This window comes from Buteo buteo, chromosome 1 (assembly GCF_964188355.1).
Source record: "Buteo buteo chromosome 1, bButBut1.hap1.1, whole genome shotgun sequence".
Lineage (NCBI taxonomy): Eukaryota > Metazoa > Chordata > Aves > Accipitriformes > Accipitridae > Buteo > Buteo buteo.
In genome coordinates, this window is record NC_134171.1 from 74926791 (window position 1) to 74943265 (window position 16475).

General features: G+C 36.2%; 1 protein-coding gene across 3 annotated transcripts in view; it reads right to left on the minus strand.

The window, feature by feature from the left end:
- Positions 1-6230: 6230 nt before the first annotated feature.
- Positions 6231-16475, minus strand: part of PCDH10 (protocadherin 10) — a 34571-nt gene continuing 24326 nt past the window's right edge. Inside the window, exons 5-7 of one of the 3 annotated variants that reach the window (XM_075036416.1) lie at positions 13585-13680; positions 11539-11613; positions 6231-9217 (exon numbers count right to left, since the gene is read on the minus strand). In XM_075036416.1, coding sequence (XP_074892517.1) covers positions 11579-11613; positions 13585-13680 — 131 coding nt within the window. In that variant the 3' untranslated portion in view covers positions 6231-9217; positions 11539-11578. The remainder of the gene's footprint in view (positions 9218-11538; positions 11614-13584; positions 13681-16475) is intronic. The other 2 variants (XM_075036424.1, XM_075036432.1) reach the window with 2 other exon arrangements.

A 16475-nucleotide genomic window follows, 5' to 3' on the forward strand; every position in this document is an offset into this window, starting at 1 on the left:
AGATTTTTAGACTGCCCTTACCACCATTATGTCTGAGTATTTTCTGATCATACATTCATCTATATGTCTAAAATGTCAGGTGTGGTTTGCTCTGTTGATCTCTCCCTTTGGCAAGAGGGCAAGCTCTCTAATGGTTCTGTTATTTGCCTAGTGTCACTCTGTGTGTCATCTACAAATATCGACTGAGCAAAATTTTCTATACAATACTAAATACTCACTCGAAAGCAAGCACATGAGTCTATATTTAATCAGTGTTTAGCTGTAGAAGGTGGCACATGTACCTGGTTCCTGCACCAAGAGAAGTTTAAATGCTTTTGTAGACTGGAACAGCAAAAAGAGGAGATAATCCTCCAACTTGCTGTTTAGAAACTCTTCTAAGCTGGATATAGATGCAGAAATTACCTGAGATGGAGAGAACTGAATACAGATTTCTCACACCCTGAAAAATTTCTCCAAAAGTCATACCATCTGCTCTGGAAATCTTGGGTACTTAGTCTTTAACTTCTTAACAAACATCTTAACAAAATAGGATCCTATTTTGAGGTGTTCTGGGGAGACATGTATTGAACAGAAAACTAGCAGGGAAAGAAGTGCTGATAAAGGCCCTTTTTATACCATACTACCATACTGATCATAGTATTTGCGCATGATGTTGGCTGCTGAGGACAAATGCTTCTTTTATATGATGGGATCTAGACCCAATTTTCTTTTCCCAACCTTCCCTAATCATCAAGGCCAAAAGGATTTAGGCTCTGAGTGGAAAGATGAAGAGCTCTTCGTTTTTCTTTTTGAAGCTGTCCCATTTTGCAAAGAATAATTATGTATTCTTTTGACAGAGAGACCAAGGGCACCAAATTATGTATTGCTCTCTAGACTACTAGTTAGCTCATTAACCTGCATGTGGGGAGATCTCAGTATTGTAGCACCCATGTGGTTTTACATTATTTTATATTATAATCACTGTTGTTGTGGGTTTTTTTTTCTTATTATTTTGATTTAGGAACTAGGTTCTATTCCCACCTCTGCAATAAACAGCATTATGAAATTTCTCAATTATGCTTCAGTAAAATAAGGATAGTGATACAGGCATCTGTCATAACACTGGAGTATATTTTGCTTACTAATAAAGGATATAAAGCACACAGAACAGCAGTCAATAGAAATCTAACCTTAAAATAAATTTTTTTCAATTTCCAGCTATGCATGGATGTTCCAGTGCTCAAGGTTATTTTTTGGATGGGAACAGTAAGATTTTTGGGTTTGGTTTTTTCCTGAAGCTTTAGATCTGTGAATATTAGCAATGTGTTCAGTGAAGTTGTAGATTTCACTCTGCAAATGAAGAATTAAACACCTGGCAAGTTTGCATGCAAACAGTGGATTCCAGTTTACTCCAGATAGAATGGAAAGAGGAAAGAAATTTTCCCAGTCCAGTAAAGCACCGTGCAGACTTCAAATATTTTCTGTTACTGCATTTCATGTCTTTATCCCTGAACAGTGGGAGGTCTGGAAACTATTTATAGAAAAAAAGAAAAAAGGTAAACTACCTGCTTTTGCCTGGAATTTTTTCTGGATAAGTGGTACTTCTTGGATCAGGTTTACTAAATACAACAAAATCATATTTCATTAATATTAAAATGGAATTAATTCCACTGCTGTCACACAGGAAGTGACAACAGGAATTAAAGTAGCAAAATTCGACCCAGAAACCTTAATATTTGTTTCTATATGATAAGGGCTAAGTGAAATCCACCTCTAATTATAAAGGTATAATTTCAAAGTTACACTGGTATGTCTATTACTTAACTATACATAATGCCAGGAACCCCCCCAACCCAGCTGACGTAAATGCTGAAAAGCACAATGAAGTAACATCCATTAAAAAGCAGTGTTTGAAGCAGAATATAATAATATATCTGGGAAGGAAGTTTGTAAATTGTTTTCACAATAGGGTGAGAAACGCTCCTGGGGGTTTGATTTTGGGCACCGGAGCAGCCAAGGGTGGCCCCATCCTACGAGGGGCTGTGGGGAGGACCCCCCCGACATGGTGTGGGGTGACCATGGCCAGGGCTCCCCCCCCCAGCCCCATTGTCCAGGGACCGTGTCTGACCCTGGTTCCCTGCACCGGGCCTGATCCTGACCCCCACCCGTGGGCCGACAGCCCGTCTCAGCCTCAGCTCATCCCTGTCCCAAGGGAGGTGCTGGATGCCAGGGGCTGCCCCCCAGTGTCCCCTGGAAATAGGGGTAAGAAGGAATATGATGCTTCACGTGCCGTTATATTCCAACTCAGCTGCGATTGATCTAATTTAAACGTGTACTTGGAGTATCAAGCAGCAGCTTTATTTTTTATTTTGGGGGATTTGTTTGTTTGTTTGTTTAATTTTTAACAGATTGTTTCCAGAAGCTCAGTGAGGTTTAATGATGTCATTACAAGGTATATTGCGTTTTCTCCCCAGATTATATTAATTAACTATCTTTTACTTCCAGCGCTCTGTCTCTCTTCTCTTTCTTTGTTGACAGTCAGAATATAAATCAAACCAAGCCTCTTACAAAAACTGAGTGGCCGTGAGCTCCAAGGGCATCATTTAGCCTCATCTTCAGGGGGTTAGGCAGGAGAATGTTTGCTTGCATTCATCATTTTTTTTGCAGATAGCATAAGCCACAACAAATATATTGCTCTCCTGGTGAAATCTTTCTCTTTCGTGATATTTATGTTCCTGAACAAAGCACTATTTAAGTACCAATTAATGTCATCTGTGAGACTAGGAAAAGCAGAGAATGTTCTCTCTCTTTCTCTCTCTCCTCTCTCTTTTTCTTCTTCACAGAGGAAGAGTGCCACACCACTGCTCTTCTGTCACCATCCCATAAAGTTGCTGCCCTAAATTATTCTGATACCTGTCTAGAAAAGCTGTAGTGATGGGATTGGAATTACTAGGTAATTTTGACATCAGACTTCATCTAGGTCTTTTTTCTGTTTTATTCTCATCAAATGGAAATACACCACCCCACCCTCCACCCCCCACCCCCCCACATTGAGGTGAACATGCAAACCCTTCAGGGGACTGCTTTTATACTCTGAGTAAAAGTTAGACCAGAGAAGATGACAGAAAACCTCTTTCAGTCTAGGCCTGAAAGGAGATAAGATGCTTAGGATGTGTTTGTTACCTTCCAAAGCAAAACTTGCGGAAACATTCATTGTTGAGGTTGGTATTTTCTTTGCTTGCTTTGCTCACATTTTCAGCCAGCAGCTATGGCAGTGTAAGAATACTCTGCTCCAATGAATTTTTAATTCTCTGCCCTTCTGCATAGTAAAAACATGAATCTATCTTTCATTTCTTTCAGATTGCATTTCTGTCTTTGTCTTCTTAGAAAATCTGAACAGTGATATTATTTTGCTTTGAGACAAAATTATTAGAAACACGTCTGCTTTACACTGACATATAGCCATGTCCAAATTTCCAAACTTGATTGTGCAGCTTGTTAAAAGCAGAGCTAGTCAAGTTTCCCTTTGTCTGGTGTCAAATAATTTCATTGTAGGCTGCTCTTGCTTAAAAATGCATGTGCATAAAGAAAGAAATGAAAACTTCCTTTTGCTCTCCTTCAAATCACTGTGGCTTGGGCCATTGCCTTTAATGGAATTAGGCTCTGATGCATATAAAATACAGTTCAGTTTTGCAACCTGAATGTTTGGATCTTCTAAAACTTAAGGTTAGTTTGATTACATTCCCTTTATCACGTTGTCGTAAGGCTTTGTTATACATTACTCTTCACTGTTAGTGCACCTCAAAGATGAGTTACCCCAAATATGCTTTAAGTTGAGCATCAGATGAACTTTAATCTTTGAAGTGCCTATATTTGGAAGCATTCTGTTTCATTAGTTGTTTGGCTCAACGGAATTTTCCATATTGTAGAACAGACACAAATATTTTAGTATATATTCACCTATTGCCTTCGGCTCTCCTCAGTAAAAATGGTAAACCTTATCTGAACCCTGTTTGCCATTTTGGATATCTTCTGATTTACTCAAGTGGTTAAAATCCAGGGGACGCTTTAATCAGTGCTGACACAGCAAACAAGAAAGCTTTAGCACAGTATGTTTCATCTTGACTCAGCAAGATTTCCAGCACTCACATTTACGCATTTTTGACAGGATGCTTCCTAAGTGAAGCATTTGCCTTCTGGAGAACTACACCCACATAGATTTCATTTTTCCTGATGTCTGTCAATATCATGAACTTTATTAACAAATTCAAATTCAAATTCAAAACAATTTCAATTCAAGAAAGCTGTCCAAGTTAGTTCTTGCTCATTTCTTACATATGAGGATATCTACAAAAACACAGATGCTCAACAATGGATTTTAATGGATGTGTGTATTTGTTTATATATATGTATCCATTTCATACCAAGACAGATTAGCAGATTAGAGACAAAATAAAACGAAGGAGCTCTTTAAGAAGAATTTGAGCTCTGATTGTAGGGATCAGTGCAATGGATTTAACTCACAGTTTCAGAATTTCTCATAGCATAATATTATAATAAAGTCTTACTGGCTGTCTTTTATGTTACTGCAAATAGAATAAACAACTTTCTATTCTTTATAGCTATCTGATGCCAATGTTTTGCAATCAAATTGCAATAACTAAATATATATCAAAGATGGTTACTTTGGCTCCTAAGCCTTTGTGTAGGTTTTAATTCAGAAGTCCCAGTGCCATAAAACTCGAGACTTGAACATGGAACAATGGCAGGATATGATCAGCTTTCTCCATATAAGACGTACAAATATTTAACAGCCTTGCAAAATTGGAATGACAATTTATCAGCCTAGGAAGACTATCTATTTATCCATCCTTTACCCTGAGGAATGATAGTACTTAAATAAAGAAAAAAAAAAAAAAAGCCTACTATGAGCAGGTAAAATTTTGAGAGTCAAATACTGAAATGCGTGCTTGGTTGTGGGTATAATGCATGAAGAAGGGGCTGAATTCAAATCTTGAATACAAAACTCCATTCTACACTAAGGAACAAGTCTAACTTTGTAGTATCATAAATGTATAATATCTACCCTTCTGCTTGCATTTACTGATAGGAGCGTGCTCCTGTAAGAAAAAATCCAGTGGCAACTTACCAGATTTTGAACTATAATTATATACACACACACATATCTCCCCACACACATATATAGTGACTATAATGCAGGAAGCATAATCTTTACAAATTGTATTTATCTGTGCATTGTCATTCCACTTAATTTTGCAACAATACTGACGAAAAACTACTACACCTTGTTCAAATCAGCTGAGACTATATTAACGGAAATACCTCTTTTCTTTTTTTCTTTCTCTCAATAGGCAGCTCAGCAAAAACTTGCATTAAATAATTGGACTTTTATTTCAAGTAGTGAAATGTTTTAATATTTCTAAGTTTTGGAAGAACCTGTGTGGAAGAAACCAAAGTCTGGTTTTGAAGAAATTGAATAGGCAAGCTGCTTAGAAATCCATTGCTACATATCTAAAGCAGGAATTGGGAAAAAAAAAAAAAAAAAAAAAAAAAAAGATTTACAGATCTGATTCCATTTTGTTATCCTTTATAAGATCCTGTCTTCTGTGCTGGAACTCTAATTTACTCCAAAAACAGTTCTTCACACAGACAGCTTGTTTCTATTATACTTGTAAATTGTAAATTTAAACATAAAATATTGTTTCTGATACCTAACTGAAGGATAGAATATTCTTATCCTTACAGCTGCGTACAGATCGCATCCTCCAAAGCTTAGCATGCCCTACTAGGAACATTACAGAACAACAGGACTGAGAGGCTAGTCCACGCTTTTAATCTGAGGCAAGTTTAAGTACACTTATATCATCCCTGACAAGTATTTTCTGAACTATTTTTGAAAGCCTTTAATGAAGGAGATTTCAGAACCTTTCTTACCCCAGCTTTTGGGTATAGATATTTCCCCTTAGCATCCAATCTAAGCATTTTCTGATTAGTTCAGTTTACTTTTGTGTCCAATATGCAAATCAGAGTCCTTAGACACTTACATCACATATGCTTAAAGGAAGAGGCAAATACAAAAGCTACTGTTTAAAGGCATTTACATACCTATCGCTGCCGATAGGCACCTACTAGCATGAGGAAATATACGGGAGATGCTGAACAGTCAATTTCAATGGGAGTTGGCTGGATGCAACAGGTATCTCCCCCACTAAAACAAGGAAAGGGGAGCGGTTGAGCCTCTGTACTGCCTGATACGCTTCTCAGCACTTCTCTTGGGACACAGCAGCTATGTACTGGGTTTTTATGTATCCTAAAGCTTGTGTCTTCAAATGTTATCGTACTGAAATCACAGTGAGCTAGGGAAATCGGCAAAAGCTACATCTTTAAATATCTTGGGAGCCCAGGCTGTAGTACTTAAAAACTTCCTTTTCCTCAACAGTTCTGCATCCTATCATGATTCCCTCTGGGACTCTCCCAATTAACTCAGAAAAATTTCTGTGCATCCATGGACCAATGTCTACATTATTTAACATTAACAAAAAAAAAAAAAAAAGGTATGTATGTCATATACACAGTTCATGGAAAGAGTTCAGTTATGGAAACAAATGACAGGGTATGGTATGGTTAAATTTTTCAGAAAAAATGGCATGCAAAATGTGAATGCAGTTTTAATTAAATAAAAACACCTCCAACTGCCCATGAAATAGAAAGGAAAAACGTTTCCTTCTCCTCCCAAAGACTGAAAACAACCTTAATGTACAGTATATGTCTAATATTAGAGAGATACTTGGAAATAAAGAAAAACCAGTTCTAAGAAGGGCAAAGACCTTCTTTCTTTAAAAGCAGAAACAAGAATTTAACAAACTCCTTTAAATGAAATAATTGTCACAAATTTCATCGCTTTTCTTCATAAAGTTAACAAAGCCTGTAGGTGACTAAAAGTCCCGCTACCTACAGCTAGAGAAACATTTCACTGCTGTTTGCTTAAATCAATAGCTATTGTTGGTGCTTTTGTTTGATTGTGTTTTGTATAATATATACATTTCAAAAAGGATCCCACAAAATATTTTGTAGTTATATAAATGTGCTAGACATACACATTAGAAGTGTTTAACAAGCATATTTTTTTGTTCGGAGTATTAAATTAACAACTTCAGGGCTCGGTCCAGTAGCTGTTTGTACAAAGAGCTCTCGCAAATTGAGCAGGAGTCTTGTTTGGATCCATAGCAGGATGGTTTCCATACAGATGATTTATATACTTCTATCTAACAGAAACTGTCATTATAAACAAACAAACAAACAAAAACAACAAAAGGAAGAAACCCAAACTCTATTACGACATAGCAGTGGCTAAATTCAGCTTCTCACACATTCATCCTGTGGCAGCACTGGTGGGGATATCAGATTTTCTATATAACGGCATGATTCAAATTCCACTGCAATCAATGAGAGGTTTTCTCTTGTCTTACTTCAATATTGAATCATCACTAGGAACTTGTTCGAATTTGGCTAGACCTTGGTTGATAACACAGTGTTCTCTCATTGGTTTTCAATATTTGATATATTAAGGTACAGTAGGGAAAAAAACACAATACAAAAAGAAAAAAAAAGAAAAAAACATTTTACTAGATTTTTACATTTAGTAAATGGTACTTAAACTCCATGGACATGAAAGTAATTTTAAACTTTACCTTTGAAATTTTACCTTTTTCAATATTTCATAGAAAAGAAATGCCCTAAGATACCGTTTCAGACGACAGAATTATTACAGACCATAAAGATTATATGCAAGGGCTTAATCCTTTTCCCAACAAAGATGGTAGCTAACCCCTTTTAACTCCAATGGGAGAGGGGTCAGCTGAGAATGTGCCATGTTCCTAATTTCAAATCTCCTTTGTGATAAAAGAGTCAATAGTTTGGCATATACTTTGCCTTTGTAATTTGAATTCTATCAACAACTATTCCTAGCCACAAGAGAAATATTTTTAGGCAATATATTTGTATAGTTTCACAAAACTATGTCGAAGAGAGATGTGTGGGTGTTTGTGTGGGGGTGTGTGTGTATGTACGTATGTATGTATGCATACTTATGAGTTTGGGATGATTTTCTTAAAATACTTAACTTCACTTACATAATATCTTACATTGCAAAATGTACAGACACCCAGTGTTCTTTTTAACAACATATACAGGTGAGTTTATAGAGCCTTATAAAAGATTTTGTGATTCCAAATTAAAAACCATAGAAATATAATCAAAATAATGGAGAGTGATTTATACCTCTGATAGTACATAGCGCTCATTCTGGTAATATTGACAGCTGCATCTTTGGCATTGAAAATTCATTACAACTTTTAGACAAAATGTTGTTGCTTACAGCTTTTTTTTTTTTTTAAACAAGAAAAAACAGGATTGACCAAAATACGGATATTGGGGAAGTACTATTAAAGGTTTCTTTTATTTTTGTTTTTAGCAAGGATAGCTTAGGAACCCTGAATTACCTTCTCACTTTAGTGTATGGTGTAGACTGTATGAATCCATTTAAAAATCAACTAAGTTGTACCACATTTTTCGGAAAATTATATATAATATAATATATATATATTTTATATTTATTTAGAAGCTTTGAAATAGTACAGTAAACACTTTGCAACACGGTGTATAAACTACAGAATGTCTTTGATAATTTTGTGGGTCTTCAGATTAACAACATTTTTATGACCCACAGGTGAAAAGAACATGATCACAATCTCTCTTGTAAAGTTGGAATAGTTTGGGGAACACTTGATCACACAAAAATAATATAAAACAGTCAAGTTTAAAACAGTGATATTGCATTTATAATGCACATTTCTTTTATCTGTACGATTGGCTTCTTGTGGTGAATATAAACATCTAAAGGGCTCAGTGACATTTTGGAGAGAGAAAGATATATAGTGCTGTAAACAGGCACACACTGATCAGAGAGGCAAGATCAGTTGCCTCTGAAGTTTCTACAGTTCTACACATTTCAACTCATTTCTCAGGCCTGCTGAGAGCAATTAGGTCCTATTGTTGGCCATGATGTCTCCAACAGCACACAAATCCTTCAGTTACACAGAACTGGATGGCCAAGATAATGAAGTTGAAAGTTGATGCTTTTTGTTGGTCGACTTTTGTGCAAATCATGCTGCTTCAGGTAAGTCCTGTAGAAGTGACTAGCATATCCTTTTCCGTGCTGCAGGAAAGAAAGAAAGACACTTCTGAGAGAAAAAAAAAAAATCAGTCTCCAAGAGTTCTTAGGTTTAGTATTTCTTAGAGTGTAGAGAAACAATCAAAACTTGTCACAAACTGTCGCTTAAAATTCCCATTGTAGCAAACAGTTTAATGTTGATTCACTTTTCAGAGAAAAGTCTTTTTGAGGCTTGATAGCCCGAAAACCAAACTTCACATGCTGCTTTATTATTCTGTCTAACATGTCATGGCAAGTATTCCAATGTGCCTATACAGAATCGGTATAAGAACAAGGCAAATAGTCAGACTTGCAGGTTCAATATTACTGGAATTTCCAAGCCTAGTTTTTCCTAGTTCAGCTTGTTATTTGAAGCAAGATCTAGAATCCCCCAAAGACTCAGAAGCCGGTTTTCCTTCTCTTTCAAAGTGAACCATTATCCTCATCACCAAATGACCTTTTAGTCTGGTTTGACAGAGATGAAAAAATGGTGCATTAGTGCTACAATTCAAATTTCAGCATTTACTGTCAGGCTGGAAATTAACTCGTGTTACACAGATGAAGAAGGTCAATGCATTAACAAACCCATATCCTAATCCACCAGCTGTGGTAGCTATATTACCTCAAGACACTGGCTATTTTAACCGTAATTGGGAGCAAAGGTAACAAATGATTTGTACTGGCATTCAGGAAGACCCTGGGTTAAATTCTGATCTCCGTCACATATGAAGTTGAGACAAGGAACTAACTCACTTGCTGAAGTATCATCATCATCATCATCATTATTGTTTAGTAAAGCTTGTAATGAAAAAATCAGGTTTTACCTTAGCTCCAAATCAACTAAATCCCTACCTGAAATTCAGTATATTTCTGTGCATGAAGTGTTACAAATAAACCAAAAAGGAATCTTAACTTTCGAATGAGTCTTTGAGTCAAGCCATCCATATATACATGTTGATGCTTGCATGCTGACACACAAACACATCCAGTCTCCATTCCATTTAACATAAATATATACATTAGCCATACTTATTCACTATATATATTCACTAGGAAACATATGAAACTTATCTACTGTATCACAGGGAAGTTAGATTACTTACAGGAAAAGGTTAACATGGATGTTGTATGTTCATCTAATCTAGCCTGCCTATGCCATAGGATGCACGCAGGAAAATGTGAAAAACATTTATGTATAAGCTATCTGTTCAACATACAGACAATGGCCAGACACGTTAGTAACATTAAAATTAAAACATCTAATATATTACGTTTTGGATGTTTCAATTCTGTAGCAAATCAGTAGCAGAATTAGAAAGGATTAAAAGCTTCCGCAAGTTATTTTTTTAACATTGTGATTAATGAAATCAGAATCTTCACGATGTTTTGATGCAGTGTATGATCAGACTGATCAAGTTTCTAGACATCTTTTAAAATGTTTTTAAATATTACAAGAAACAATCATTCCAATAATAGTAATAACAATAACAAGACTTATATTTGATCTTCATAACTTTTTTCCAGAAGTTCACTAATAATTTCAGTTCTCTTGTGAATACGTAGGTAGGGTGGTCTAGATTGCTGTCTGCCATTGAGGAACTGATGCTGCAGTACAGTCACAGGAGGACTTTTGTGGGAGAAAACTATACAGATAAGCAGCCAGGGCAATTGCTGTTTTCATGCAGCACTACTGTCCTTCTACTCCTGTCTGACACAGTGCATTCGTGGTGTTGATGTGACACTTGAGGTGCACAGAAAAATCTGTTTACAATATTCTTTCAGATAATACAGAGATTGAGTTACTGGCTGTGTCTAGTCTTTTTCCATGTAAATTAGTGCATTTTTTAAAATTTTTAAACTTCAGTTAATATGCTTATATTACAAAACAATCCGGCCGTTTTATACCAATAACTAAATATTACACATTAGGGTGCAGAACACCTGCAACTCTCCCCACCTACAAAAATCCTTGTCCCAAATCCTACAATATCCTCTGCCAACACATAAAGTGCATTGAATTTCAAAGGCAACTTTTGTCCTCCATGTTTTTTTTTTTCTGGTGTTTGCACAGAATTTTATGTGCAAGCAAGTCTCTCCATGTCTATACCAGTTTCCGTCTTTTTACAGATGGGGAATATAAATCAGAGAGGTTAAATGGAAAGGAGAATGGACTTAGCTTAAAACAGAGGGCAATGAAAGTTCTGATATCTGTTTCTGGCTCTGTGTGTGTGCATGCATGTGTGTTCATAAATAAACTTTAATAAGAAACATGAAGCCTCTCTGTATCACAATTTCTCCATCTGTAAAATGGGAATAATATTGCTTACCTATCTCCTAGAGGTGCAGGAAGGTTTAAATCACTATTCTTTATAATCCACTTTGAGATCCAGAGATGGCAAGTGCTATAGAAATGGAAGTATCAGAGTCAGTGTAAGAGCTGGAACAAGAACACCATAATTTCTGGTGCCTAATATCTTCTCTGAGATCACAGCTCTCTCTTTCATCCCTATTTTATCTCCTGTTCCAAACTCTCAAACTAGTGCATAGGGAAGCTTCAAGTCTGTGTGAGTACGGGTACTAGTTAGAAAGAGGGTTTTAATAATAAGCAGTTTCATAATTCTGTTAATGTAATTATACTATTTGTACATATATTCTAATAGTGTTTCAGGTGAACAAGATGATTAAAGAATCACAGATATTCCAATTAAAGCTCTTAGGTTACACAATTTGTGCTGTACTGACTATTGATCCTTCCCCACAGACCTTAACAAAGATTTTGAGTGTTACAGTAAGAGTGCTTAATGCATAAAATTTATACAGAATTGCAATAAAAACTGGAAATAGAACCCAGCAAAAATATATTAAGATTCATTTGTTCCTCAGTACACATTAGTAAACCTCCCGTTCGCAGTGAGCTAGTTCTGTGTACACTGACGAGAGAAGATGTGTAAAGACACCAGTGGTAGATGAACAGAAAAAGAAATGAAAAACATTAACATAAGAAACAAAAAAGAGAAAGCATGCAATGATTATTGCTAGCTTATGAATCAGAAATGAACAGAAAATACTGCAGAGCCCTAGTCTCTTTAATAAATCTTCCTCTCACCCTGTTGTGAGGCATCCTATTGCATCCAAACTTGATACCAGACTACTACTTTGCAGCCATGGATATAGTCATATACATTTCCTCTTTTGGCAAACCCTAGAAGGGATTGCCTGTACTTGGAAGACCTTCTAACTCTCTGAATCAAAATTTTCTCCCGCTTAGTGTTGCTAGCTAATCTAACTAGGATGGAGAGAAGGTCCACTGCTTCCCTCCACAGATGGCAAGCAAAGCAGCAAAAGAAAACATATCCTATACCTTTTATAATGATTGTCACTTTCATTCTATACTATATTTAAGAGCTCCATAAACTCCCACAGCATTATATCTGCTATAACAGAATGACTGCTGAGTTCCCCCGAGTGCCAACAGTCTAAAGATCCAAATCAACCCCTAGATAATAAAATCTCCAAAGAATATCAAATGCCAGGCATGCTGCTGTTACAGAAATATTGCTGATCCCCCTGCACTTAGGAGAAAGAAGACACTTGAACCTAAAAACCTCTCTTTTAAATCAAAGCAAGCAATGCAACAGAACAGGGGGAAAAGCCGGTATGTAAACTGTCACCTTGCTACTTCAGATCCAAATTCTGTAAGTTAGTACAATATCCAAGTAATATTTGTCTTCACATGGGCTTTCAGATATGGGCTTCTATGCAAGCACTCAAGGCATTATGTTTTTCCTTGTGGGTCCCCTGTAAAAAACGTGTGCCTCACCATGCCACATTGACACAGATCAGGTGGTCCCCATGCAACACGGCAACTGATACAGAGCTTGCGGGAGGCTGTAATCTCCTGCATTCCACTCAGAAATAGCCCGGCTATTCAGGCTTTGCAGTGAACGCCTTTCACTTGTAGTGAACAATAATTTTAAAAGGAGTTAATTACCTCATATACATTACGGCAATGTTGGTTTTAAATTTGCATTATTAATTTTAACTCTCTTTATATTTTTATGGTTTGCTTTACAGTCTATACGTTAACTGTAGCAGATGAAATATTGCCCTTGACTAAGTCCCATCAGCTTTGACAGAGCCAGGAATGGATAATTCTAGTGACAACCAACAGACTGCAAATTCAGCATTCTTGGTTTAACTCGTCCCAATTGAATAGAGACCAGGATTTAAGCAGTGGTAGAAAGTATTCTATATGAAATAACCTGGCTGCTTCAGCTAACCTGGAGCTCTAGTTCAGTTATCAGCAACTATATTTTTGAAAAGAGATCAACAGGTGAATGGGAATGCAGAGTAAACTACCATAGCTCCCTCACCCTTTGTAGTGGTGCATCCAGGTAAAGGGTGAGACACACAGCTGGGGCTGGGGCTGGGGGATGTAGGATGGGGTTTACTCTGCTGCCACCCATGTTCTGTGGATAAAAAAGTATTCCAGTCATTGCAGGTGTCAATTCAGTATATTTTGCAATCCATAAAGTCTTTTTTTTTTTTTTCTTTAAATGAGCTATTACTTAAAGAAGTTTTTTAAAGCATTGCTACTAATATTTTATGAGAATTCCACTAATGGCATTATAAAAAGAGATTGTCTTATCCAGTCCAATAAACTTTGGTACACAAATATGAAAATAATATTTTTCTCAAATATCTTTTCCTCATGAATTAGTTTAACGGGAACATTTTTTTCTTTTCTTTCAAGGCTTTAGTTAAAGAGATTTTGTGCTTCAAATCTACGTACTCTGTAGAGCACACTTCGACAAAATAGCTTGCATTCCACATGACCACGTTACATTTTACACAATTAATGTGGTTTTTTTAACTCTGTATTATATCAAATAGTTAAAAAAATGAAGATGGAACATACTTACTTTTGTACTTTTAAAAAAAAAAAAAAAAAAGAGGCCAACTCTCCCCTAATGTCAGTGAGTCAGTTGGCTCTGGTGGCCACTGTTTATGTGCTTATGTGTATGTCTGAAGACTCCTGAAGGCCACCAAGGGAGTTAGGTAAGAATGAGACCACATTCTGTCTGGCAATTTCTGGCACGTGACAAGATAGGGAAGGCAGGAGAAGCTCCCGCATGTGAACATGTAAGTTGCACCAAGGCAGCATTTGTCCCTAATAAAGATATGGAATTCAGTATGAATGAAATGTTCTTTCTGGGATCTGCAAAACTCAAAATGCAAATATTGTTTCTAAAATAAACCAACAGCATTTGGACCGATGGGTACAATTACTCAGATTTCATGTGAAATGAAAAAAAATTGTGAGCATTAGGTCTTCAGGCTGTGAGTAAATAAAGTAGGCCACAATGCAAAAGTTTGTACTTGTTGCATTGAATCTTTTCTGGAAACAGACTTGCTTTTAGCTAATAAATAATCCTCACAGACCATTAAAATCTCTCCTTTTGAGAATACTTCTTTACTTCTGGAAAAAGATGATTATGCCAAAAAGCTATCTTTTGCATAAAGTGAACAATGTAACCACATATATTGTCCTTTCTGTTGTCTTGCATTAAGTGCATACATTTCCATGTCTATATTCATTTAAATCAGTTCAAGAAACAGTGATTCCCAGCCAAGCCAAAATTTGACAGTGGTGGACGCTGCACTGACCATAATCTAGTGAACATGACAATTAGTGTTACCTACTTCATGAAAAGGGGGAAAGAGGTTTTTCCTTTGCACTTAAGTACAAAACTGACACTTTCCAAATTTGAAATTAGTGTTGAATTCTGTATCAACAACTTGAACAGATCATCACTCCTTTTTGAAAGAAGTTTATTGACCAAATTTCTGACTTGACACATATTGCCACTTCTATTAGCTTCATTTCAAAATTGGAAAATACATACTTAAAAGATATTTTTGATGTTTGGAACATGTCTTGGTAAATATTTTCATATGGCAAGTGGGATACCTGATACAAATGTTGACACATCATGACAGTCACTGAAATAATGTTTCTCTGGTGCTATTGAGTGCTCTGAGATTTATATCCTGCCTGGACTTAGCTGATCCTCTGAAAAAAACCCAAACCATTTCAGTTCTCAAGAATAAGGAATAAGTATCCAAGTCCCAGTTCATGTAAGCACCAGATAAAATTTCTCCCTGTTAGGACTATCCTCAAGCATAGGCTTAAGTTTAAGCACTGACCTTAATCAACATGTGCTTTACATTAAACATATGATTAAGAAGGATTTTCTTTTGAATCAAGTCCTGGATTTTGTCATCAATTTTCTGTGGCACATAAGATACTTTTATGTGTTTGATTTTCTGTTCTAAATGCTAAGAATTTTTTTTTCACTGCCCACAACAGCCCAGTGGCATAGTATGTGTCAGATTTGATTTATCTCTGGTTGCCTTTATTTACTACAGAAACAATGCTTTTTAGTTACTACAATTCAGCACAGAAAGTGCTACGCTATATTCTATAATGTACTGTAAAAATACCAAAGACAGTTTTCCCACAAGATACAGTGAGCAGAAGAAAGCATTTTCCTCTTTCTGTACTATTATAACCTTATTATCTACCTGAAAACACTAAAGATAATATATGACATCACCATTATATTCAGAGAATCATGGAATATTCAATTTTGCAAGGGTTCTTATAATTATGTACTGTATTAAGACCAATTAAATAACTCCTAAATTATCCCTGATGTTTGTCAAACTTAGCAGAGAGCATATACCGTAAGAATGTTTCCAAATTCTCTATCAACAACTTATTCTAATTGCATACATGTTCTAGTAGCAAATTCACATTCTTCCCGATTCACTGTAAGCTAATAAATTTGATACTATCCTTAGTAATACCAGTATTTGATTCTTTTTTTATAAAAATTGCTTATGTATTTGTATGCAACCATCATTTCTTCTCCTCAATCTTATTTTCTTCTTCCTCCATGCAGTTTTTTTTTTCTTTTCAAAATTCACCATTTTATTGCACTCATCTGAAACCTACACTACACATCTCTTTAAGCTGACAAGCCTGAAAATGAACATGTCAGTTTGAGAGTTAACCAATGCAGAGTACACTAAAGGCTGGCTACAATTTGACTTAAAATTTTCAGTGCCCTGGGGAGAAGAGGAGGGATATGAACCATTCCTCCTAAATTGCTCTTAAGTGCCCAAGTTCCCTATAGATTCAAGGGAGAAGCAGGCATGTATAAGCCGCCGTTTGGTGGCCTTCAGAGGTGCCTAAATTAAT